This window comes from Misgurnus anguillicaudatus, chromosome 13 (genome assembly GCF_027580225.2).
Source record: "Misgurnus anguillicaudatus chromosome 13, ASM2758022v2, whole genome shotgun sequence".
NCBI lineage: Eukaryota > Metazoa > Chordata > Actinopteri > Cypriniformes > Cobitidae > Misgurnus > Misgurnus anguillicaudatus.
In genome coordinates, this window is record NC_073349.2 from 7,424,674 (window position 1) to 7,452,482 (window position 27,809).

General features: G+C 37.3%; 1 protein-coding gene across 1 annotated transcript; it reads left to right on the forward strand.

Moving 5' to 3' along the window:
- Nucleotides 1-27,562, forward strand: LOC129431197 (obscurin). The gene is made up of 21 exons (XM_073874934.1): nt 1-105; nt 244-285; nt 4,765-5,049; nt 6,824-7,090; nt 7,177-7,458; nt 7,927-8,190; nt 8,517-8,807; nt 10,395-10,658; nt 10,889-11,179; nt 14,618-14,881; nt 15,255-15,545; nt 18,754-19,017; nt 19,487-19,777; nt 21,551-21,814; nt 22,125-22,391; nt 22,466-22,567; nt 24,568-24,624; nt 24,936-24,986; nt 26,621-26,689; nt 26,772-26,821; nt 27,405-27,562. The coding sequence occupies exons 1-20, from the start codon at nt 75-77 to the stop codon at nt 26,819-26,821; spliced, it is 3,987 nt and encodes a 1,328-aa protein (XP_073731035.1). The 5' UTR covers nt 1-74; the 3' UTR covers nt 27,405-27,562.
- The last annotated feature ends 247 nt before the right edge of the window (nt 27,563-27,809 follow it).

Sequence of the window (27,809 nt, forward strand, 5' to 3'; positions counted from 1 at the left end):
AGTCATTTTAGTTTTGCAGCATCTTCCTTCACTGACGGAGAACAGCTTTGCTTTACTCTTGACTGCGGTTGCAAATGGAAAAGTTTAAAATACTCCTTTTGACAGGTAAGACACAATATTTGGTAAGAAATTGTGTTTGTCTACAAAAAAATACAAATCTTAATGATGAAATGTCATTTTTAATATATTGTAGGATTACCATTTTGACACATTACATTTCTGAATGTTTCTTTTAATTTACAGTGGCAGTCATTGCACCAGTAACATCTCAAAATGCGGCTGATGGTAAGAAATACTTCACTGTAAAAAGTTTATTGTCAAATTAACAGTAAATTACTGGCAACGATTATCCAGTAGTTGATGTATTTTATACAACAGTAAAATTACTGTAGAAACAATGACAGTAGATTTTTACTGTTATTTTTTTACATAGCTACTGTACAGTCTCCAATATATACTACTGTATGTTTTACAATAAGTAAGGAATAATTGACGAGGGGCCATTGAATTATAAGAAAATAATACACCCTAGGTGGTAATACGGCACAACGCGAAGCAGGTGTGCATTATTTTCAAGTAATTCAAAGGACCGGAGTCAATTACTCCTCTAATACCACGGTTACCACAAACATCGCTCTGGCGCCTATTTTGAAGACATTGACAAGTTAGGTGTGTGGTTATCAAAAAATAATGTATACCCACAGAAATTTCCCAACCAATCAGAATACAGCATTCATCAGACCCGTGGTATAAAATAAAATTATGTTATTTTATCGGTTGATGTTAAAAATAAAGACAACCACAAATCTTTAAGAGCAGACAATTTATTGTTTTAGCCCAGTAATAATCAATGACTTTGCTGCTGTAACATGATACAATAATATTACGCAGTTGCCGAAAATAGTCCACAGCTATTGAAAGTTACCAAGGGGACCATTTTCGGGCACTGCGTAATATCATTGTGCCTCCTGCAGCTATGTTACGCCAGCAAAGTCCTTGATTATTACGCCAGAATGAGAGTGTAGTTCCTAGCCATATCTGCCTAAAAAAATCACAACTTTTAATTTTCTGTCAGTCTTATGCGGCTTTCACATTAGGAAGCGGTGTGCTGTGCTCGCTGCTGGGTTCAGCGCAGCCAAGCGATTTGTGCTCTGCTGGCCAGACCAAAGTATGCGGGTTTTCAATAAATTACTACAGTGTTTATATTTGGGTTAAATAGTGGATGAGGAATACAGAGACTGGTGTTGCCCGTCTCCATTTCACGTAACTTTAAGCTGCCTACTAACTATTTGACTTAAAACACAGCTGAAATGCCAACTTGAATTGCTACGTGTTTCCATGACACGGCTTTCCTTCCGATTCATCTTTAGAAGCTTCGGGATTTCCAAGTATAAACTCTTCGTCCATTTTGTTTGAATGCTCTGTTTCTATTGGCCGCGCTGGTAATCGTCACAGAGCGCACCGCAAAAGTTAAACTAATTTGAACTTTGACCGCGCCATGAGCGCAAGCTGCGCTCCGCTGCGCTCGCGCTTTGCTCGACGCAACAACAAACCGCCCTTGCACGGCACAAGCCATTGAAATGAATGGGTTTCATAGCGCAGCGCACCGCGTCCTATGTGAAAGCCGCATTAGTACACGATGTAACTACAGAAGAGTCAAGTTATATAAAGGAAAAAAATCTAAACTTTTTGGCCATTTTTGAGCTTGATGCTAATGGTCTAATCAGATTTAATGGATTATGCTAAAAATCAAATGAGCATATTTAAAAAATAAGTGGAGTGTCCCATTAAAGTTTCAATTTTGAGAAAGTTTTTCATTATTATGATATACTAAGTCAAAATGTTTACTTAGTTTCCCATTAATATGAAACATCAAATCATTATTATGATATATACTGCCTGTTTGTTAAGAATGTAAAGAACTTTGTCAATCAATGTTTTCCCTACTTTAAATACTTTGAAAACTTTAAATATTAGCAGTTTTTTGGCATTTGAAAATTGGATCCATGCATTTTAGTTGGAGGTTCAGTCTGTGCCCTTTAATAGGTAGATCTTTCCCTCATCAAGGCAGAGGTTGGGGATCTTGGGCATAAAACTTTTGGTGATGACCACTGATCTAAAGCATGGCCAAGTCTTTAATAAACAGAGAAAATATTATGGATAATGTTACAATACTTCTTTTCTTGAGGGTTCGCCCCTCGGGAGATAAGTCACCGGCCACCACTGCCCAGTAAATTACAATTTGAATAAATAATATGTAATAGACTACAGCTGGACTATTAAATATTTTCACATGATTTTACACATTTCAATGATTGTAAACATGACACAAAACTAAAAAAATAATAATTAGTGTAAGAAATAAAGAAATGTGTTAACTATAATAATTATTATCAATAAACATAACTTATTCCATATATACCATTCAAAATTAAGTCAAGACCTTAAGGGGTTGTGCACACCAAAACTTTTAAATGCGGCTGAAAACGCCTGGACAACGCCGAATTTTCCACTTGCCACTGTGTCACATATACTACAGTTGACTGAGTGGGTCTAGTGGGTTAAACTGGTGAGACTGAATGAAGGTGGGGGCAATTTTGAATTGTCATGATTCTGCGTAGATTAAATGGGTGTAAAGTTAATTATTTTTGAGGCATAAGGGTTTTTTCACAGGAAATTGCATTTAGATATGTCAAAATTATTGACCACAGGAGGATTTTAAAGGTCCCGTTTTTCCTGATAACATTTTTCAAACTTTAGTTATTGTTTAATGTTGCTGAATTATAAAGCTCATTCAATTCCAAGCGATATATTGTCTTTAATAGAAAAAATACATTTCTACTTATTATTATTTTTTTGGTTATTTTTCTTCCTCATTCGTATAGTGACAGAGGATCAAATACTAGTACATAAATGTTGCAGTTCATTTCTCTCTTTAGATCCCTTGACCAAACCGCTTTTAACCCAGACCCCAGATGTACAAATGATTTACACAGGAGAAAAACTAACATTTAATTGTAAATGTGAGGTGCAGTCGTCAGGCTGGAATTATCTCTTCTTTAGAGATTCAAAGCAGATTAAAACACTGACACCATCAGCGCAAGCAGTTTTTCTGTCACATCAGCACAAGTGCAAGATTGGTGTCAAATCAAAGGAAGAAATCTCACCTCTAGCCGAAGTGATGAACCCACAGTAACTGTCAAAGGTTAAAGGGGCCATGAATTTGTCGATTTTATTGTTTTATACTGTTGTCTGAGGTATACTTATGATGTTCGTGTGGTTTTTACATTCAAAAACATCAAAAGCAATAAGTAATAGGCTATTTTGTAATATGGATTAGTGGCTCTCTAGAGAAATGGTTCGTTTGAAGGGGCGGGCCGCATTTAAGACCTGGACGTAAACGGCCACTGATATGATTGGATAGCTTCATTCATAGCAGCCAAACACATATATGTTTAACCCACAAAAGATTCTGGGTGCTAAAGATGATACACATAAATGACAATACGTATAGCAAAGTACAAACTTTCAACTTGACGTGACTAAATTACCATAAACAACACAGTAAGGGCGCATCAGAATCTAAACCGCGGCTGATAAATCCTTATCAATAACTTTAAATATTTCTATTGTGCTTGTAAAGTTGCTCTGACATACACGTTACATACCACAGTTATATGATGAAAAAGCTTTGTTGAGTGTTGGACCTTTCAAACGCAACTTGCTCTAAATTACAGTATACAACACAGTAAGCGGGCATCAGAATCTAAATTGCGGCTGGTAAGTTCTTCCTTATCACAAACCTCGTATATTTCTACTGTTATATTACAGTCGTATTGTTCAGTGTTGTACCTTTATTAATCGTTTAATGTTTTTAGTAAATTAAAAAGTCAAACATACATGTTTAGACATGGATGTTACAACAGGACATCTCTTACAAAGCAATAGTGAAATGCAGTAACGTTATCTTAAATAAAGTAAAACATGTTTTACTTACTGTGTATACTATTGTGTCATTTTTGTCAGATCCAGTATTAGTGGTGCTTTTAATCACAGTCTCTCTGCAAATCCAACATCAACTTTTGGCTTCTTTGAAAGTAATCAAATACTCCCCACGCAAGCTGGAATTTCTTCAAAAACAAACTTTAACCACGCATTCCTAATGTTATGTTCCGAGCATCCGAATTAAGGTATACAGCTTCTGTGTTCTTCCCATAGACGGTTCTTCCACAACCGTAGACTCTGTTTTCTTGATTACTCATAACAGATCACCACATCAAAATAAAAGTCTCTCAGGAAAAATGTATGTAAAAGTAATTTTGGTTACATTTGGCAATCTTTAAAGACATGTTTACTGACTGTTGAGACACTGCATGGTTTTCTTTGCCCCTGGCCCCCACATGTGTCACGCGAAGCTGTGGGTGGGGCTACCAAAGTGGTCGTTGTATTTGGGGTTGGTGAGGTACTAAAATTCTACTCTGACGTCATATTTCTCCAAATTCCTCACTCGGCCGTTCTACTGGCTTGGTGCCAAAAACTGTTTTATTTCAGTAGCACAGACGTTTTCAGTTCTGAAACTTGCAGGATGTTCATTTAAGTATGAGGAATTATATAACAAATTATCAAGTTAAAATTGAGTACTTGATTCACCGCTCCTTTAAGTGATAATAGTTGCTTTCCTTATAACAGATATTTGTCTAAATAATCATCAGAGTTCATTTGTTTATCATGAGTTTGATTATTTTTTTCTCTTTCTCACGTCAGACCTTCCCAGTGTTAAAGTCGTGTCAAACTGGACAGATGCTTTCCCTGGTGAAACAGTGACTTTGCAGTGTGAGATTCAAAATACATCAGAAAACTGGACGTATAAGTGGTTCAAGAATGGAAACATTGTCTCTATTGGTCCTGACACACAGATAAATGGAAACACACTGTTAATCTCTGTTAAACCCGGCCAAAGTGGGACATACACATATGTTTGTCAAGCTGAGCTGGAGGGCAGGTCGGTGAAGACTAAAGAAAGCTTATCACATTCGTTTAAAGTTCATGGTAAGTTTTTTTTCATAAACTGTTCTGATCTAAACTAAATGCTGCATCTCATTGATAGACCATAAACTTGTATTATTTTTATTTATTTTAATTGTTTCATTATTGGCTTTAGATCAGTGCTCGAATTTGGGGGGTTTGTGGGGATCCGAGTGGTGTTTAGGGGGCATCTAAAATACCAAGATGGGGCGATCACTTGAATAGATATAGAAAATACATATAGCTTTGTTATGTTCCTTAAGTTTGAACGTGTTATAAACAAACATCTCGATAACCCAACCACAAAAACTGCAGCTATAGTGAGCAACGAGCAGAGCTCTGAATAATCTTACTATATACAAGAACAAATGAGAAAAAACTAGGGGTGACCCTGAATAGTCGAATATTTTCATCAGTTATAAGTTTTAATATGTATTTGAAACAGGGTGATTATCTTATCAAAAGTTGAGCTACAAAATAGGTAAGCCGTTTCTTTAAATTTTGGCGATGACACAAAAAATATCTGTCAAAGTTAGGGTTAGGTTAGGAGACGAACCTATATTTGACACAATTATTTAATATTATGGTTGGTGTTCACTTTCAAATGATAGATAAGAAATTCCTGAAACAAATTATGGAATCATCAGTTGTTTCTGTACCATAAGTGAATACAGAGATGATCAAAGTCAAAGTAAACAAGCAGGTATTTCTGTGCAAAATAATAAAGCGTAGTGTCTATAAAATCATTAATTTCAGTATTTTTTTTTTGTTTGTTAAAAAATTACCATTAAAAAAATTGCATATAAAGCTTAGTTTTTATCATTTACAGTAACAAATGTTTTTTTTTATCATAAATACTTTGACATGCTAAATCTCAAAATTAAATAAGATAGCTGAACTTAGCCGGGACTTCCCAGGCAGGATCACATTTGTTATTTTTTAGGTTTAGTTATCAAAGATGTTTTTTTGTTTATCGAATGTTTATCTTGCCAATCATTTTAACTTAAAAAAAGATAAAAATGCATCATCAGTTTTGTCTTCGTTCATCACTTGAAAGGCAGTTTTGGCCACTTTATCAGAAAGTTGTTTCTGTGTGTTGCTTGTGAAAAAAGTTAACCATTTGTTGACTACCCCTCACACACGCATAGATGATTAGACTATCGGTCGACATAGAAATATTTGACAATTCTGATTCGAAATATGAAAATCTGTAGTCGGGGACGGAGCCCAGAGTTAGTGGCAGTTGCTGTGTAGTTTCTTTCTTTTAAATCCATTTTTGAATGTCCATGATCAAATTAGTTAATGCAATATAAAAATTCTGATATTTTTGTAGCCTTCGTGTTTGCTTTCTGTAGTGCAAGAAATTTTATGTAATGTTACTAGGGTGGGGGAACACGCTGAGTCAAGTGAACAATCAAAATTCGATCTTGCCTAACAAACCATTACAGTTACAGTCTTCATCACGGCACTGAATAACGAAATACGTCCATAATAATGTGTTTGTCATTTAAAGTAAATAAATTGAAACAGTGGACAGTATACGTGATTTCATTATTTGTGGGCTATGTTTGAATAATAAACACAATCATCAGCGAGTAATCAGAAAATCAAAAACTGCATGTAAACATCTTACTGCCATTTAGTTACTCTGATTATTGGAAATAATCACATTATTGGTGTACATGCAAACATAGTTATTCTTAGCTTTCATTTTCATTGTTTCCATAAATATAACTTAATTCATTTTTAAGTATAATTGTATTGATATTTACATATTTTATCTACATCCTTCATAAAGGATCCAAACCAACAATCAGTTTGAAGCAAGAAACAGAATACCCAGAGATCTACAGTGGGGAACAAGTCATACTTACCTGTAGCATTAAAGAGCAGACATCTCCTCAGTGGACATACCAGTGGAAAAAAGACAATACTGAGGTCAACAGTGGCAGTCAGATTTACAATATCTCAAGTGCTACAATGCTTAACAAAGGGTCCTACACGTGTCATATAAGCAGGAATGGGGTCACATTTTCATCTGAGCCAAATAACCTGACCATAATTGGTAAGATCAATCTTTTGTATTTTGGTCTAGGCAGGCATACAATGCCACAAAGACCTTAAACACAAATTATTTTTATGTCTATATAGAGCCACCTCAACCAACACTCTCCAAAGAGCCTCAATGGGATTTATTTTACCCAACTGAAAAGGTGACTCTGACGTGTTCAATCAATTTAAATCCAAATGATTGGAAATATAGATGGTACAAAATCAAAGATAAGATGGACAATGACATATCCATATCTGGAAAAACACTTACAATAAACTCAGCAAAATCAAGCCACTCTGGAAAATATATGTGCAAAGCAAAACATCTACGGAGATCTACAACTACAAAACCAGCAGAACTTTTGGAGCTTCACATTTCAGGCAAGTAAAATTATGCTAAAGTCAAAGTCAGATATAAAGGACGAATGAGTTCGCACAAAGTCAGAGGTGTCTTAAACAGGTCAACAATGAAGAGTAATGTGCTGTTCACATGAAGGTTTACTGTACTCGTGCCAATACAGTTTGATGTAAAAAAAAAAAAAGTTTAAAAGTGACATTCACCTGAAAGAGATCAGTAAGAAAGCTGCTGTAGTTTTTTTTTACTGTTTTTTTGTAGTTTTTTTTAACTGGCAGGTTGTTGCAACCCATGGCTTGGTCAAAATTATAATATACTTTAAATTCTTAAAATTAATTTTAACCTTAAAAAATTATCTAAGGCCTACTGGCTTAAGCTAGGCCTAGTCTGTGAAACCAAGTCTTAAACTACAGTGTACAAAAAAACAAGCATGTGCGACTTCAGGACATTATTGTTTGGGGATGGATTTTTAACCATACAACTGTTGTTTGTAGATTCCACGCCTAAACCAACCATACGACCAGACCCATCATTTGAGTTTTTCTACACTGATGAGCGAGTCCAGCTTACTTGTAACATGCCAGGTGCCGCATGGGAATATCATTGGTACAAAGACTCAAAGACAACAGAACTTTCTACTGGAAATAAAAATTATATTATTAATTCAGCATCTCTCCAAGACGCTGGTGAATATTACTGCAAAGCAAAGAGACGTGACTTCTCAATCAACAGTGCGAAAATTAAAGTGCAAGTTAAAGGTCTGTTCATTTCTATTTTAAATTATATCCAACAAGTTTAAATTGCTTAAGGTCACTGCACATATGAAACTTCAACCTCAGCTCACTCACAGTAATTTGTAAGTATTTTATGTAATTATTTAGTATTTTAAGTATTGAGTTGGCCAATTCATATCAAGTGAATTTTACCATGAAAAGTGGCTTTGGATTAAAGCGTCTGCCAAATGCGCAAATGTAAATGTGTAAATATAAAAACTTGAATGGTTATTAGAAAAATAATAATGATTGCATACTCCTAACCCCCTCCCTAAACCCAATTTAATTTTCTATTGGGTTTATGTACACAGAGCCACCTCAACCACAACTGTCCAAAGAGCCTCAATGGGAATTATTTTACCAAACTGAAACGGTGACTGTGACGTGTTCAATCAATGAAAATCCAAATGATTGGGAATATGAATGGTACAAAAACAAAGATAAGCTCTCCAAAGACAATGACATCTCCTTATCTGGAAAAACACTTTCTATAACCTCAGCAAAATCAAGTCACTCTGGAAACTATACGTGCAAAGCAAAACATCTACAGAGATCTCCAGTCACTACAAATGAAACAGAGGCTCTGCAGCTTCACATTTCAGGCAAGTAAAGATAATTCTGCTAATGTTGAAGTCAGATATAAATGAAAAATTAGTTCACACAAAGTCAAAAGCTTAAAGTGACAGACAGGCACTATAAATATGTCAATGAGCAAGCTTTATGTCATATTTTTATTGATTTCAAGTTTATGGTTATTGTTGGCTTTTGTGTAAAAACAGTGATTCTCAACGTCTTGATAGTTTGAGACTACAGTAAATGAACTAACTTATACTGCTAGTGCTTTACTAGAAACCTACAGCACTGCACATTTTGCGTGTCTTCCACATTTAACACATTGATTCACATCATCATCATTACATTGGCAGAGAGCTGAACTGGGTGTGCCATATTAGGAAGACTTTAACAAGTGTGCAGTGCTGTGGGTTTCTAGAAGCACTAGCAGTGTCTTTTTATTTAGGGGTTGCTATAATATGCTATTTAACAGATTGGTCCCTATTTTAACCATCTAAAAGCATAGTCTAAAGCGCATGGCCTAAATGCACTTAAGGTGTGTCCAAATCCACTTTTGATAGTTTAATGGTGGGGAAATGGTCTATGCGCCTGGCACACAGTCTAAAAGGGTGACTTGTTTCTATTTTAATGATTCTAATAATGAGTAATGGGTGTGTTTTAGGCGTAACGTGCAATAAACCAATGAGAGTCTCATTCCTCAACCCCCTTTAAGCCAGTTGCGCTAGTGCCAAGGCGAATTCCCTATTTACATGGCAGAGTTTGTAAGCAGAAAAACTGTAATCAGAGAAACGAGACCACCAGTTTAAGATTAATGTTAAAAAAAATTGTGTTGTGTTTTATAAAAACTTTTATTTTTGTAATTAAAGCTTTGGTTCTCTTTAAAAGTTGTATTTCAGTAATGGAGTAATACGAAAAATAAGCAGTGTTTTTTTGTAGGAAGTTTGGCTATTGTATTTAGGCCTGTAATTACAATGTAGCTTTTTAAACTCTCTGTGAAACTATGATAATAATATCCCAACTGTCCTGTCAGATCAAAACTGTCATTTGGCTTTAAGTGACATTTTTTTTTAAATTATAACATTATTAATAAAAGAAGAAGAAAAATAACAACGCCATGCATATTTATTATTATTATTATTATTATTATTATTATTAATGAATAAGGAATGTTAATCAGCATATATTCAGGAAGATATTAAGCTTATTTTTGGTGGAGGACCTGAATAATGGAATGGGGGGCTGGCCCAAAAAAGCTTGAGAAGCACTGCTTTAAATTATAATATACTTTAAGTTCTTAAAATTAATTGAAATATATATTAAATGTAATGGTTTTGAAACCTTTAAACCTTCACTGTTTAAAAATCAAGTATACCTTGAAACTGGTAACCGGCCCATGCCTAATTTTAAGATATACACCAGTAATGTATTTTTTTATGGCATGCTTATAAAAGCTGCTTAAACTTAATTTAACTAAGACCTAGTACTGGCATAAGCTAAGCCTAGTCTGTGAAACCAGGCTTTAGTCTTAAACTACAGTATCAAAAAAACAAGCATGTGCGACTTCAGGACGTTATTGTTTGGGGATGGATTTTTAACCATACAACTGTTGTTTGCAGATTCCACTCCTGAACCAGCCATACGACCAGAGCCATCATTTGAGTTTTTCTACACTGGTGAACAAGTCCAGCTTACTTGTGACATGCCAGGTGCCGCATGGGAATATTATTGGTACAAAGACTCAAAAACAACAGAACTTTCTAATGCAAATAAAAATTATATTATTAATTCAGCATCTCTCCATGACACTGGTGAATATTACTGCAAAGCAAAGAGAGGCAACGTCTCAATCAACAGTGAGAACATGACATTGCAAGTTAAAGGTCTGTTGATTTCTATTTTAAATTATATCTAACAAGTTTAAAATGCTTAAGGTCACTGCACATATGAAACGTTGCAACCTCAGCTCACAGGAATTTGTAAGAATTTTACAAGTTGGCTAATTGGTTTGAACAATTTATTAAAAAGACAAATTATTATGAGATTGTGTTGGACCTCATTAAACAGATTTCCAAGGTTAAGTAATTATTAACTATTGGGTTTATCTACACAGAGCCACCCCAACCAAAAGTATCCAAAGAGCCTCAATGGGATTTATTTTACCCAACTGAAAAGGTGACCTTGACGTGTTCAATCAATGAAAATCCAAATGATTGGGAATATGAATGGTACCGAAACGAAATTAAGCTCTCCAAAGACAATGACATCTCCTTATCTGGAAAAACACTTTCAATAAACTCAGCAAAATCAAGTCACTCTGGAAGTTATAAGTGCAAAGCAAAACATCTACGGAGATCGCCAGTCACTACAAAAGAATCAGAGGCTCTGCATCTTAACATTTCAGGCAAGTAAAAATAATTCTGCAACCGTGGAAGTCAGATATAAAGGAAAAATTCGTTCACACAAAGTCAAAAGCTTAAAGTGACAGACAGGCACTATGAATAGGTCAACAAGCAAGCTGTATGTAGGTTTTGTATCGATGTAAAGTCTTTGGTTATTGTTGGCATTTGTGTAAAATCAGTGGTTCTCAAAGTCTTGATAGTTTGAGACTAAATGAACCAAAATACTGCTAGTGCTTCACTAGAAACCTAAAGCACTGCACATTTTGTGTGTCTTCCACATTTAACACATTTGATTCACATCATCATCATCTCATTAGCATCTCAGAGAGCTAAACTGGGTGTGCCATATTAGGAAGACTTTAACAAAGTGTGCAGTGCTGTAAGTTTCTAGAAGCACTAGCAGTGTCAGCCATATACACCTTAAGGGTAGAGAGATGTTTCTCCAACCTTTCCTGTAGGAAGGACAACACCACACTAGTGGCACACCTCTGTGGCTCCTCTCCACGAGAGGAACAACAGGACGAGAAAAGGCGCCACTTAAAGGCATAGAGCCATCTAGTAGAGGGGGCTTTAGGCTGAGCGATGGTTTCAGCCATAGAGCGTCTTCGTTCCATCCCAAAGCCAGTCATGGAGGTTCCAGAGGTCCGGGCTTGGGTGCCAAATCATGCCCTGCCCCTGTGACAGAAGGTCCTGTCTCAAGGGAATCGGCCAAGGAGGGGTGGTCGCTAGTAACGAGAGCTCAGAGTACCAGGTCTGGTTGGGCCACAGGGGCGCTACCAGAAGAACCTGATGCTCTTCCTTCTTGACCTTGCTTAGAACCTGAGCAATTAGCCTCACTAGGGTGAAGGTGTACTTCCTCAGATGATGTGGCCTGGGAGTGGAAAGCAAAGCATGCACAAGGGCCCCCCGTGGGGAACCAACTAAAAGTAAGACGGAAAGGGATCCGTCTCGCAAAGAACGATCTGTCTCCCAAAGAACGATGAAAATGGCTCATAGGGCCAGGCCCGCTGGTCGAGATTTCCTCACCGGAACAGGACCATCAGGGCTGCTCAGGAACCAAAAGGGTCCCCCACAGTCACCTAATGATCTGTCTTCCTGGGGGTAGATCTTCTCTGGGGCCATCCATCTCCGTAGATTGAAGGCGAGGCCAGTGCCGCAGGAAGCAGAGGCTGCCTGGGAGCAGACCACAGACAGGACTGCGACAGTGAAAACGGTTAGGTCATGCTGAGGTGAAACTTGTTTAACAGCCTCCATCTGCTTCTTTACTCTGCAGAACAAGAGCGGAATCCTGCACAGTATAGTAAGTAAACAGCCTTAAACAGATGGGTATGACAAGAAAGCAAACCTTCTCATCTCCCATTTGCGCAAGTAAAGCCAGAGATGTCTCTCTTGGATCATAAAAGTGGACATCGCTCGACTCAGATGGCATGGTGTCATGTTCATCACCGAAGGGCCAGGTCAATGACAGCACGCAGTTCCTGCCACATCACTGAGTCTGACCTACCCTCGTGAAGATGTTTTAAATGCCTTGGTCTAATGCAGGATGACCATGGCGTGGAGGACGGAGGCGGCTTACCCGTAGTCATGCAAGCATTCAACAAAGGTACTGAAAAACTTACAGGCTTTGAAAGGGAGACTTGGTTTGTGCCGTCAGATGGCAGCTGTATGCAGGCACCGCAACAGCATGCTCATCTCGGTATGCCGACATATCCCTTAGCTGCCATGCCATCGAGGGAGGTGAAAGTGACCAAAACTCACAACCCCGAATGGCACTGAACGGTACCTTCAGTAAATTCTCTGTGTATTTCAGAAGGGAACGGTAGTGGAACAGGGCATAGCTAAATGCCATGGCCGGCACCCAAAACCATTTATTAAGTTGACAACACTTAGGCAAAAACAGTGCATCCACTGCAGCCTAATATTCTCAGCTGCCCAAACACACACAGCTGCTATCTGAGTGCCTGGTTCACCCAGGGCTCAACTGCTGAAAAACGGAAGCTCCAAAGGCTCATCCACCACTTCAGACAGCAGAAAATCGCCCTCGAGACTGCAACAGAAAACTCATCTTCTGCTGTGCTCAGAACAGTGGCAGTGAATTAACCCGAAGATAAAAACTCTGCCTCTTATTCTAAACCGACAGGTGAAAAACCAGCGTGGGAAGCAGACGCAGCCGTAAATTCTACTTTTTAAATAGACACGCTCTCACAATGAGAGAGTAACGGGTTACAAACGCAACCTCAGCAAACTGGCGTTCCAGAGAGCTGAGAGAGCGAATGTGCCTGTTAGCGGGGGAGAGAAATCTTCCGCTCCAAAAAGCACAGAAATGAAAAACTGTCCTTAAAAGGACGTTCATTCTGTGTGGAAATTGCTCTTTTAGATAATGCTCTGACAATCTGCTGAAGTGCCCAGGGTTTGTTTCAAGATGAATCGGCTGCTACGCCATCACGCCAACGGTAAACTTCTTCGTATTTACTGGAAGAGAAATCACACCAGTGAGCCCTGAAGAACAAAAGCGAATGAATGAATGCATTTCGTCTCTTTTTATACATGTAAATGTGAGCGGAGACTGGTATGCAAATACCATTCGCACAATTTCATTACAATTCCATTGGCGTTTTACACACAAGTCAGACCAGAATGGCTCTCAAGAGCACACCCCATACTGTCGTCATCGACACAATGTCGAGTGAACAACAGAAAGGTAACTACTACTAGTCTGCACAATGGTAACTTTAAAAAAAATGCATATAGAAAAAAAAAACAAAAAATGTAATGCGTTATTACCCGAATGTAATGAAAGAAAACATAATAATATGAAACATAATAATTACAATGTAGCTTTTTAAACTCTCTGTGAAAATATGATAATAATATACCATATTATTCCACATATACTGTCCAGTCAGATCAAAACTGTCATTTGGTTTTAAGTGACATTCTTTTTAATTATAACGTTATTAATATAAGACCTGAATAATGGATGGGGCGCTGGTCCAAAAAAGGTTGAGAAGCACTGCTTTAAATTATAATATACTTTAAATTCTTAAAATTAATTGTAGTACATATTAAATGTAAACATCAAATCAATTACATGATTTAATGATTTTATTTAAACACAACTCATACCTTGGAAACTGTATCACAAAACACAAAAAATTTGAGTGGTTTTGAAACCTTAACCTTAAGAGTCAAGTATACATTGAAACCGGTTAACCGGCCCATGCCTAATTTCAAGATATACACCAGTAATGTATTTTCTATGGCATGTTTATAAAAGCTGCTTAAACTTAATTTTAACTAAGGCCTAGTACTGGCTTAAGGTAAGCCTAGTCTGTGAACCCAGGCTTTAATCTTAAACTATCAAGAAAAACAAGCATGTGCGACTTCAGGACGTTAATTGTTTGTGGATGGATTTTTAACCATACAACTGTTGTTTGTAGATTCCACTCCTGAACCAGCCATACGACATGACCCATCATTTGAGTTTTTCTACACTGATGAACAAGTCCAGTTTACTTGTAACATGCCAGGTGCCGCATGGGAATATCATTGGTACAAAGACTCAAAGACAACAGAACTTTCTGCTGCAAATAAAAATTATAATATTAGTTCAGCATCTCTCCATGACGCTGGTGAATATTACTGCAAAGCAAAGAGACGTGACTTCTCAATCAACAGTGGGAAAATAAAAGTGCAAGTTAAAGGTCTGTTCATTTCTATTTTTAATTATATCTAACAAGTTTAAAATGCTTAAGGTCACAGCACATATGAAACTTTTCAACCTCAGCTCACAGGAATTTGTAAGAATTTTACAAGTTGGCTAATTCGTATCAAGTGAATTGTACCATTGGATTAAAGCATCTGCCAAATGTGCAAATGTAAATATAAATCAAATCATACAAAAATGTATGAAGTATGTTGTACAAATTTATACGAAATAGCAACTTCGTAAAAAAATTACCATGAAATTATACTGGACCTCACTAAACTATTTTTTTTTTGTGGTATAAATTGTGGTTTAAGATGTCAAGGCGGTGTCCAATGTTAAGTAATTTTCTGTTGGGTTTATGTACACAGAGCCACCTCAACCACAACTGTCCAAAGAGCCTCAATGGGAATTATTTTACCCAACTGAAAAGGTGACTCTGACGTGTTCAATCAATGAAAATCCAAATGATTGGGAATATGAATGGTACAAAAACGAAATTAAGCTCTCCAAAGACAATGACATCTCCTTATCTGGAAAAACACTTTCAATAAACTCAACAAAATCAAGTCACACTGGAAGTTATAAGTGCAAAGCAAAACATCTACGGAGATCGCCAGTCACTACAAAAGAATCAGAGGCTCTGCAGCTTCACATTTCAGGCAAGTAAAGATAATTCTGCTAATGTGGAAGTCAGATATAAGTGAAAAAATGAGTTCACACAAAGTCAAAAGCTTAAAGTGACAGACAGGCACTATAAATATGTCAATGAGCAAGCTGTATGTAGTTTTTACTTGATCTAAAGTCTTTGATTGGGCCCTATTTTAACCATCTAAAAGCATGGTCTAAACCAGTGTTCTTCAAACCCTGGTCCTTGAGGACCCCCTTCCAGAAAGTTTTAGATGTCTCCTTATTTAAAACACCTGAACCAACTCTTCAACCTCTTCGAGAATGTCTCCCTAACAAGCTAATGAGTTAAATCAGGTCTGTTAATTAAGGAGACATCTAAAATATTTTGGAAGGGGGTCCTTGAGGACCAGGGTTGAAGAACACTGGTCTATAGCACACGGTGCAAATGCACTTAAAGGGGACATTCCACAAGACGTTTTTAAGATATTAAAATAAATCATTGATGTCCCCAGAGTACATATGTGAAGTTTTAGCTCAAAATACCATATAGGTAATTTATTGTGGCATGTTAAAATAGGCACTTAATGGGTCTGAGCAAAAATGCACCGTTTTTCTGTGTATCCCTTTAAATCCAAATGAGCTGCTCAGGTGGGTGGAGTCTCAAGCGCTCGCTCTGTAGACAAGACGAAAGAAGTTATGTAAGCGATGTTCAGCATTATATATTTGAACAAGTTTAAAAAGTCAATCATCTGTTTTATACATACTAAATACATGTTTATCAGCAGATGGGGAACATTGTGGAATAAAAATAAAGAATTTTAGGTCTCATGCTACCAGTGTTTCTCTCACTCTGTCTCGTGCAGTGCATTAATCCTCGTGTTCATTCATATAAACTTCAGAGAAACATATTAAACAACATACTTGTATTGATGAAAGTGAACCGTCGCGTTGCGCTCTCTCTCTCTCTCTCTCTCTCTCTCTCTCTCTCTCTCTCATTCGTTCGCTCACTCGCTCTCTGTTTTGCACTAAGGTAACGTTAATCCTCATCTTCAACCTTTAGAAAGACCAATAAAACTACAAGTTATAAGATCGTAGGCTACTGTTTGTGTTTGAGGGAATACAAACGCGTCATGCTGTCAGTCATTCTTTCTCTCTGTCTCTTGCACTCGAGGTAGCGTCATGGTTGGATAGCGCAGATGAAGGGGCTGTATCATTAAAATAAGATCCCCTTACTACAGGGGTGTCCAAAGTCGGTCCTGGAGGGCCTGTGTCCTGCAGAGTTTAGCTAAAACTTCCCTCAACACACCTGCCTCAAAGTATCTAGTCTGCCTAGTAAGACCTTGAGTAGCTGGATCAGGTGTGTTTGATTAGGGTTGGAATAAAACTCTGCAGAGACACCGGCCCTCCAGGAGCAGGAGTGGACACCCCTGCCTTACTACGTCATGGGGGAGCGAAATCCGAAGACCTATATATTCACATGCTTGCAGAGAGAGCCTTACCAAAACAAAGTTACAGGGTTGCTATTTTTCATGTTTTCTGGGTTGGTAGAAGCACTGGGGACCTAATTATAGCACTTAACTCATTCACCGCCAGCCTTTTTGAGAAAAGTTGCCCACCAGCATTTTTGTGATTTTAACAAAATTTTCACAAAATTCCTTGCAGGAAAAATTATTTTCTATAAATATATAAACATACAAATTATATCAAATTAAAGAACACACCCTCTGCTTTCAAACAAACAATAAACAAACAAACAAACAAAATGGGGAAAAAAACGTTTCATTATATATTTACTTTTTCTACTTAATTTAACCACTGAAATATGGATATTAGTCTTCAAAAATACAACATTTTGACCAAAAAGCTTAAAAAATTTCGTTTTTGTAAATGAATTTATGTTAGAGATCAGACTCAGAATGACTATCAAACATAAAGGCAGTTAAAATAAATCATTAAATCTTTTTAACTTCCGTTTTTGATAAATTCGGTTTGGCGCCATCTGGTGGATAAAAGCGGTATTACACTTTCACTTTGAAATTCGTCCAGAAAGGCATATTTATTAGTTAAATATGAACTCATAAATTACGAGATAACTCTTCAATGGCGGTGAATGAGTTAAACATGGAAAAAGTCTGATTTTCATAGAATGTCCCCTTTAAGGTGTGTCCAAATCCATTTTTGCTAGTTTAATGATGGGTAAATGGTCTATGCGCCTGGCACACAGTCTATAAGGGTGACTTGTTTCTATTCTAATAATTCTAATAATGAGTAATGGGTGTGTTTTAGGCATAACACGCAATAAACCAATGAGAGTCTCATTCCTTATCCCCTTTATAGCCAGTTGCGCTCACGCCAATGTGAATTCCCTATTTACATGCAGAGTTTGTAAGCAGAAAAAACTGTAAGCAGAGGAACAAGACCACCATTGCGTTGTGTTTCATAAAAAACTTTTATTTTTGTTTTTGTTATTTAAGCTTTGGTTCTCTTTAAAAGTCGTTATTTCAGTAATGGAGTAATAAGTAAAATAAGCAGTGTTTTTGTGTCCATTTTTTGGATAGGAAGTTTGGCTGTGGTATTTAGGCCTGTAATTACAATGTAGCGTTTTAAACACTCTGTGAAACTATGATAATAATATCCTAACTGTCCTGTCAGGTCAAAACTGTCATTCGGCTTTAAGTGACATGCTTTTTAATTATAACATTATCAATAAAAGAAGAAGGAAAATAACAACGGCATTCATATTATTAATATTATTATGAATAAGGAATGTTAATCAGCATATATTCAGGAAGATATTAATCTTATTGTTGGTGGAGGACCTGAATAATGGATGGCCCAAAAAAGGTTGAGAAGCACTGCTTTAAATTATAATATACCTTAAATTCTTAAAATTAATTTAATATATATTAAATGTAAACATCAAATCAATTCCTTTAAACACAACTCATACCTTGGAAACCATATCAAAGAAAATTTGAGTGGTTTTGAAACCTTAAACCTTCACTCTTTAAAAGTCAAGTATACCTTGAAACCGGTAACCGACTCATGCTTACTTTCAAGATACACACCAGTAATGTATTTTTCTATAGTATGTTTATAAAAGACCTAGTACTGGCTTAAGGTAAGCCTAGTCTGTGAAACCAGGCTTTAGTCTTAATCTATCAAGAAAAAAGAGCATGTGCGACTTCAGGACGTTATTGTTTGGGGATGTATTTTTAACCTTACAACTTTTGTGTGTAGATTCCACGCCTAAACCAGACATACGACCAGAGCCATCATTTGAGTTTTTCTACACTGATGAGCGAGTTCAGCTTACTTGCGACATGCCAGGTGCCGCATGGGAATATTATTGGTACAAAGACTCAAAGACAACAGAACTTTCTAATGCAAATAAAAATTATATTATTAATTCAGCATCTATCCTTGACGCTGGTGAATATTACTGCAAAGCAAAGAGACGTGACTTCTCAATCAACAGTGAGAACATGACATTGCAAGTTAAAGGTCTGTTCATTTCTGTTTTAAATTATATCTAACAAGTTTAAAATGCTTAAGGTCTCTGCACATATGAAACATTTCAACCTCAGCTCACACGAATTTGTAAGTATTTTACGAGTTGGCTAATTCGTATCAAGTGAATTGTACCATTGGATTAAAGCATCTGCCAAATGCACAAATGTAAATATGTAAATATAAAAACTTGAATGGTTATTAGAAAAAGAACAATAATGATTTCATACTCGTAACCCCGCCCCTAAACCCAATGTCACTGGGCGAAAGCAAATCATACAAAAACGTATGAAGTATGTTGTACGAATTCAAATGAAATAGCCACCTTGTAAAAATAAACAAATTACCATGAGATTGTGTTAGACCTTACTAAACAGATTTTTTTGTGTGGTTTAAAATGTGGTTTAAGATGTCAAGGCAGTGTCCAATGTTAAGTAATTTTCTGTTGGGTTTATCTACACAGAGCCACCTCAACCACAACTGTCCAAAGAGCCTCAATGGGAATTATTTTACCCAACTGAAAAGGTGACTCTGACGTGTTTAATCAATGAAAATCCAAATGATTGGAAATATGAATGGTACAGAAATGGAAATAAGCACTCCAAAGACAATGACATCTCCTTATCTGGAAAAACACTTTCAATAACCTCAGCAAAATCAAGTCACTCTGGAAATTATACGTGCAAAGCAAAACATCTACGGAGATCTCCAGTCACTACAAATGAAACAGAGGCTCTGCATCTTAACATTTCAGGCAAGTAAAGATAATTCTGCTAATGTGGAAGTCAGATATAAATGACGAATGAGTTCACACAAAGTCAAAAGCATAAAGTGACAGACAGGCACTGTAAATGTCAATGAGCAAGCTTTATGTTGTTTTTATTGATCTAAAGTCTTTGGTTATCGTTGGCATTTGTGTAAGAACAATGATTCTAAAAGTCTTGATAGTTTGAGACTACAGGAAATGAACCAAATTTCACTGCTAGTGCTTCACTAGAAACCTACAGCACAGCACATTTGTGTGTCTTCCACATTTAACACAATTAAATCACATCATCATCATCTCATGAGCAGAGAGCTGTGGGTTTCTAGAAGCACCAGCAGTGTCATTTCACTTAGGGTTTGCTATATATGCTATTTAACAGATTGGGCCCAATTTTAACCACCTAAAAGCAAATGGCGCAAATGCACTTAAGGCGTGTTCAAATCCAATTTGGCTAGTTTAATGATGGGGAAAATGGTCTGTGCGCCTGGCACACAGTCTAAAAGAATGACTTTTCTCTATTTTAATAATAATAATGAGTAATGGTTGTGTTTTAGGCATAACGTGCAATAAACCCATGAGAGTCTTATCCCCTTCAAAGCCAGTTGGGCTCGCACCAAGGCGAATTCCCTATTTGCATGGCAGAGTTTGTAAGCGGAAAAACTGTAAGCAGAGGAAGACCACCAGTTTAAAGGAATTGTTCACCTTAAAATGAAAATTCTGTCATCATTTACTCATCCTTATGTTGTTCTAAACCTGTATGAATATATATTTTCTGATGAACACAAAAGAAGATGTTTTGATAACCGATGGTAAACACACAGCAGATAGTGACCATTGACTTTCATAGTAGGAATAAAAATATGATGGAATTTTAATGGTACCATCAACTATGAGCTTACCATCATTTATCAAAATATTTTCTTCATCATTTATCACAATACTTCCATGTTTTTTTCCTACTATGGAAATCAATGGTCACTATCTTCTGTGTGTTTACCATCATTTCTCAAAATATCTTCTTTTGTGTTCATCAGAAAAAGAAACACTATGAAAATTAAATTAAATAAAATTAGAATAATATTACAGTATTAGCAGCGGGACAAAAGTAAGAAGTGTTACTTTCGTCCCAGGAACTCCTGACATTTAAACCCGATTTATTTTAATTGAAAAAACTCTGAGAAGTCAAACCTTAGGATGTGTTTGAGGCATAACCTGTCAAAGTTTGGGACGCAAATGTTATCAGGGCTCTGAGAAAATCACAGTTACTTTCGTCCCGCTACTCGCTACTTTTGTCACAGTTCTCCCCTACCTTTCGATGAAGTTTTTACATGGTTCGGCGCGCTGCTGAAGAGTTTATTAACATTTCTCCAACAAAGTTTACAAAAATTTTAGACTTTACAGTATAGTCCAGGAAAACTCATTGCCCATCTAAACAAAACTGCTCAATGCTTTTCCTGTCTTGATTGTTTTACTGCTTTGTAGAAGAATGTGTATGTGAACAGGAGTGTAGTGCTTCTTTACAAAGCATCAACGCCATCTACTGGCCTAATAAACACAATACAGCATTTTCAGTGATGGACTTTTTTGACAACGTTGTTGTGTGTATATGAAATTTTAAGAGAAAAAGGAACAACAAAGAAAAAAAACTTTTCTGTTTTTCACTACATTGTTGTTGTGTAAATGAAGCCTTAGCCTCAGACTATCAAAATAGGCAGTTAATGTTTGAGAATGGATTTTTAACCATACAACTGTTGTGTGCAGATTACACGCCTAAACCAGCCATAGAACAAGACCCATCATTTGAGTTTTTCTACACTGGTGAACAAGTCCAGCTTACTTGTGACATGCCAGGTGCCGCATGGAAATATTATTGGTACAAAGACTCAAAGACAACAGAACTTTCTACTGCAAATAAAAATTATATTATTAATTCAGCATCTCTCCATCACACTGGTGAATATCACTGCAAAGCAAAGAGACTTGACTTCTCAATCCAAAGTGAGGGGAAAAAAGTGCAAGTTAAAGGTAAGTGAACATACAAATGACTTCTGGTAACTTCAGTTTTACTGCAGGATTTAACCTCATGTGTCTGTATCAATTTTGCACTTAATAAAGCCACAAACCTTCTATGTAGATATTTAAAACAGATTATTTCAACGGATTCTTTGAAACCTTTAAATGTAATTTTTCAGTTTATTTCTTTTTGCTGTTGTTTTTCCAGTTTATTCCTTTAATTCAAATTGTTGGCAGTAGCGGCACAGAAATATTATTATTATTATTATTATTATTATTATTAATATAACAAATATAAAATAATTGATTTGTTTGTTTTAAGCTCTTTCAGCAGCTTCACTGAACCTGGTCACTGAATTGAATGACATCATCGCTGGAAATATCCTGACACTGAATTGTGAGGTTTTAGATGATAAAACATGGAATTTTACCTGGTTTGAAAACAATCAGGAGCTGAATGAATCTTCAAGTACATTAAAGGTCAAATCAACCGAAGAAACTATTAAAAATGAATTTAAATGCAGAGGGAAAAGGACAGAACGACCGCTGCAGTCCTCTTGGAGTGAGGGGTTCAAGGCAAATAATATTTGTAAGTAATATCTGCATTATTTGCACTATATTATATACTTCCTGACTATTATTAATTTCTGTCCCTTGTTGCAGTGTTCAAAAGAAAAATACTGCTGGCCATTTCAGGCTGTTTCGTCTGCTGTTTTGTCATTTTGATCATTGGATGCATCGTACTGAAGGTCACTCGTAAACCAGGTACAAACAGAAATATATACATTATACTATATTATACATATAGTCTGTGTGTACACTCTTAAAACAAATGTGTTAAAACGACACATGTTGTGTCTAGTTACACTCTAAAAATGGCTGGGTTATTTTTGACCCATGGGTAAATATTGGTTTAACCCAACTGCTGGGTTATTATACCCCAGGGTTGCATAACAACAACCCAACATTGGGTCATTTTAACCCAGCAATGTGTTCTGTCCAATATTTACCCATGGGTCAAAAATAACCCAGCAATTTTAAGAGTGTAAGGTCAACACTTAACTAGACACATCTCTATGTTATTATTGGAACAACACTTTGTGTTATTTTAAGGGCGCACTCACAATATCCAAACCAAACCAAACCATGCCCCAGCGCGATTGTTACCCCTCCCTTCTCCCCCATGGTGCACGCACTCACACTGTACTTTTTATCGATCCGAGTCCGGGCGCGCTTTCGTCATTAAGATGCGTTTGTTTTGAAAAAAGCAGGAAGTAAAGCTCTCCCTTAACACTGGAACCCACCATAATGATAAGTCTGTGTTTTTTACCCGGAGTCGTTTGATGCGCGATTACAGACAGCCCTCTCACATGTCATCATATTGCTTAGTTGATCTGTCACGTGCGCAGCTCGGACATTCACGTAACCCCGCTGCGCGCATCAAAAGGTTTTTACGGCGGCAGATGAAGGTGAGTGGTCGCGCAGCTGACCTCTTCACCTTTTGAATCGCGCTCAGGCGCGAATGCGCTCACACCACAGCCTTCCGCGCCTGAGCCCAAGTGAACCGCGATCCGGCCCACCTCTGCAACCCGGCTGTGGCGCGATTAACCAATCCGCGCCCGGGCGCAGAACAGAGCGATCACACTTGTCAAACAAACCAGGCTTTGGGGGTCAAACGCGCCCGAGCGCAGTTTGGTTTGGAAAGTGTGAGTGCGCCCTGAGTGCGCCCTAACACATCTTGTGTTGTCCCTTTTATTTATTTAAATACAAAATCAACATGAAATGACACATAATAAAAATAATATGCTAAAATAACAGTAGTTACATTATAATAATAATTACATATAATAGTAGTTGCATATAGTATAAACCAACTTGCTATTTTCACTTAAAGGACAAGTTTGGTATTTTACACTTAAAGTCCTGTTTTCAGATTGTTTATGATGAAATAGAACAGTTTTGACTGAAATTTGGACATATGCGGCTGCCCCGAGAATTTTTGGGTGTTTGTGTTTCACCTCCCACCTTTACAATGGGTTTAATGGTGCACTGGAACAATCCTTCCTAAAATGCATTAAACTTTCGTTTACAAAGACGTGAAACTCAGCGAGTGGTCAGGGGTGTTCACTTGTATACTCACACAAAAATCGCTGCAAAATACGCATTCCAACAGGTTTTATCGTAGTTTTTGCCAACTCCATTGACATGTATTAGATGTGCTGTGAGGTACGGTATTACTCCGCGCCGGGAACTTTGTTTCTATTCTTACAATTGGCAAAGGCGGATTAGCGCCACCAACTGGGCTGGAGTGTCTATTATTCAAGCTCTAAGCGGAAGAATGTACGGGTGTGAGGCGTTTGGAAAAAAAGGTCCACAAGTTAACAACGAATGGTAAAACACCTGTTGGAAGGCATTTTTTGCAGCGATTTTGTCTGAGCATGTCAGTGAACACCCCTGACCACTCAGTGAGTTTCACGTCTTTTTAAACTACAGTTTAATGCATTTTAGGAAGGATTGTTCCAGTGCACCATTAAACCCATTGTAGAGGTGTGAGGCGAAACACAAACACCCGAAAATTCTCAGTGCAGCCGCATATGTCGAAATTTCAGTCAAAACCGTTCCATTTCACCATAAACAATCTGAAAACAGGGCTTTAAGTTTAAAATACCGAACTTGTCCTTTAAATGTCTTACATTGATACATTTTGAACTTGTTTTTTATTCCCCTGCATTATTACTAATGAAACCTTTATATTTTATCTTTAGAGAAGAAAGAGCCAGTTCATGAGGACTTGTTTATCTCACTAGCAGATTCCAAGAACCGTAAGTTTGTGTGAGCTAAATGATTTTGGTATTTCATTTGTAAAAACACTAAATAATTATGTGACCCTGCCTGTGTAGCCCAGCTAAAGTAGTATTTTGTTTATTGTTAAATCATTCTTCATAATGTACAGATTCTGTCAAATATAACCTTAATATCTTCAGTATGGACTGAATAAGTTCATGTCAAACATTGAAATCAATGCAAAATCAATAAGTAAAATGTTCACATATAGAGTCACATAAACCATCTGTCTGAGTCTGTGTGTACATTTTTCACTTTATCTTTACTTTGTATGGGTGTTTGATTACAGAAACTACTTCACCCTTGATGGAGTACATGGGCAGTAAACCATTAGAAAAAGGTACTTTCCTTTCACAAGATTTACTGATAACACAGTACAATTTACAGGAATACACTGCGATAAAGTAATAATCATACAACAGTTCTTTCTGGTCCTAGAATCTGATTGGGTGATAGCCGTTATATATTCCACCACTATCATGTACATACAGTATTATTCCTCCACTGATTATGAATAAGTGAAGAAGACGTGAAGCACTTGAGCTGTACGGTTGTTTTATCTGTGACTGCAAAAGCTGTGAACAGAGCATCACACAATCACACTTTAAGCTGAACAAATGCTACTTTAAATACTTTCTGTCTCAATCAGTTTCCTAGCTCCCTGTAGGTCATGAATCGAGTGAAGTGATCAGCCCGATTCCCTTTAAGGATCAGAGGTCTGGATGTGTAAACTTTTAAGGGAGTTGCGGTCATTGTGTCTCATATCGTGACCGATTAAAATACACTTATAGAGCAATGAAAACAATCATTCTCTCTTATCTGAAACGACTGTTTACACGCGTCCGCTTCCTTGAAAAGGCGCACGCTGTTTGGAATTAACATTAACCCTGCTAGTCTATCGTGTAGTATAGAGGGTATGCATTGACGTCACTCTTCTACGTGACCACGGCGGAACTCGCTGAGTACGAGATGTCGTACTGCTACCCAAGCCAGCTTGTCCATGAGCCACTACTCCCACCAGTGCCCTGTGCTGTAGGCGCGACTCAGCTATGTCCACTGCCTCTGCTGCCCTCCACCTCTGCCCTGTTCTCACCTCGACCCCAGCCTGGTAGACCTTCGGGTCCTGTGACTCTCTGTATTGCAGCACCTCCCTGGCACGACCCACCTTGAACTCCTCATACAGGCTACTGAGCTTCAGTTTGTTGTTCTGGCCATACAAGGCGATGCTACTCAGGCTTCGAGGTAGACCCAGCCACTTCCGTAGAAACCTGCTGACTCTCCTCTCAAAGCCCTCAATGGTTGAGATTGGAAACTCATAGATCATAGAGTATCTGGGTCATGCCAATTGTGAATCGGAACTTGTTGGTAACCTTCCCTTTCTTCAACACCAGAGATCTGGACTTTGCTGGCTTGAAGAACATGCGAGCCAAGGTGGTCATCTCTTCCAGGCCCTTCAGGATCCACCTGCCCCCTGGGAAATGTGGCGTTGTCACCGTCAGATCATCCATGAAAGCCCTGATGGGCGGCTGGCAGACACCGGACTTGCTAAGGGGACCTCTGCACTGGACCTCTGTAGACTTCATGGAGATGTCATGCAGATGTTCATGGCGAGTGCAAATAGTATCACTAGACTACAACGCACAACAGCACAAAATGATCCTTCACAGGGCTAAGGAAACAATGACATTAAATAAGAAAAAAACCAAACAAGATAACGAATGGGAACAGGTGATGGGAGAAAACCAATGATTACTAATAAGCAGGAGAGCGCGGGGTGGGGACAAGAGACAAGACACCGGAGGCACATGACCAAATAAACAAAGCCATAAACCTCCACATAGATCATGGGACTGCCAGAACCCTGCCATCATGACTAGACAAATACAAAACATGACTCTTTAGCAGGATGACAAAGACAGAATTATCATTTTCTATCCCTTTATTAAGGTTTTGAATTAATTTATGATCTTTCAGAATCTGAGGAAAAAGAGGAACTGCAGCTGGATCGTATTTTAGTCACCCATGTTGATGGTGTGATAATGGGTGAGTCAAAGACAAGATTATAATAATTTTCAGCATTAATCATTAATGTCAATTAAACATTTGCCTTTTTTATATTTTAAAGATGAAGATTCACCATCAGAAGAAACCAATGACCTAACATCTTTTAAATAGGTACAATTTTATGCCATTTTGTGTCTGAGGATTTTAATATAATGCTTGTCCTGTTCACACCTGGTATTAAGGTGTGTTGGTCGATCTCTTGTCCACTTGTGAACCGAGAGACACATTCACATAGCCGCTTTAGTTTAATCAGTTATAGTCTAAAGACTGCTCCTGACACTGTGGGACGACACTAGAAGTCAAGACCAATGTAAAAACATTGTGCTCAGTACATCACATTAGATCAATCAACCAAGTATCACAAAATTCTTTTCTGTGACACTGTCGCGTTTTTATGTGACTCAATCACGTATTTCTGTTTACGTGTCACGTTCTGTTACTCAACTGTTTTGTCCTATTTTCTTACCATTGTTGCTTTGGTTTAGGGTTAGATTTACATAAATAATCTAATCAAATCTAACCCTAAACCAAAGTGACAATGGTTTGAAAATAGGACAAAACAGTAGACGAGCCCAAAAAATTTATTTAGCGTCATCCACTTGTGATCTGATCGTCCAAAACACATCTTTATAACAGGTGTAAACAGCCTCTAAGAGTATGTTCCTATTATAATGTCACTGTGTCTATTTTACAGCAATCTAAAGCATTTTGTCAACAATCAACATCAAGACAAAGCTTCGCTCTTTTCTACTAAAGCAGTTAAAGTAGCACCTGCATTTTTAATAAAACTGCTTTATGTATTACAGCATAGCACCTCTATATACACAAGACTGAATAAATGCTTTTGTTTAAGACTGGAATTTTTTTATATTAAATGCAGTGTTATATACGGCGGACCAATCGTGCACAACACAATGAAATTTAAAAAGCAAACATAAGTTCACAACACTCAGAGCTGGTTAGATTACTTATGAATTGTAATCCGTTACTGATTACGAATTTCATGACAAAATATGTTGTCAGTAATACAATCCCATCGTTGGTAATGTAATCTGACTCCTTTAGGATTACATTTAGATTACTTTTGACAAATCTTATT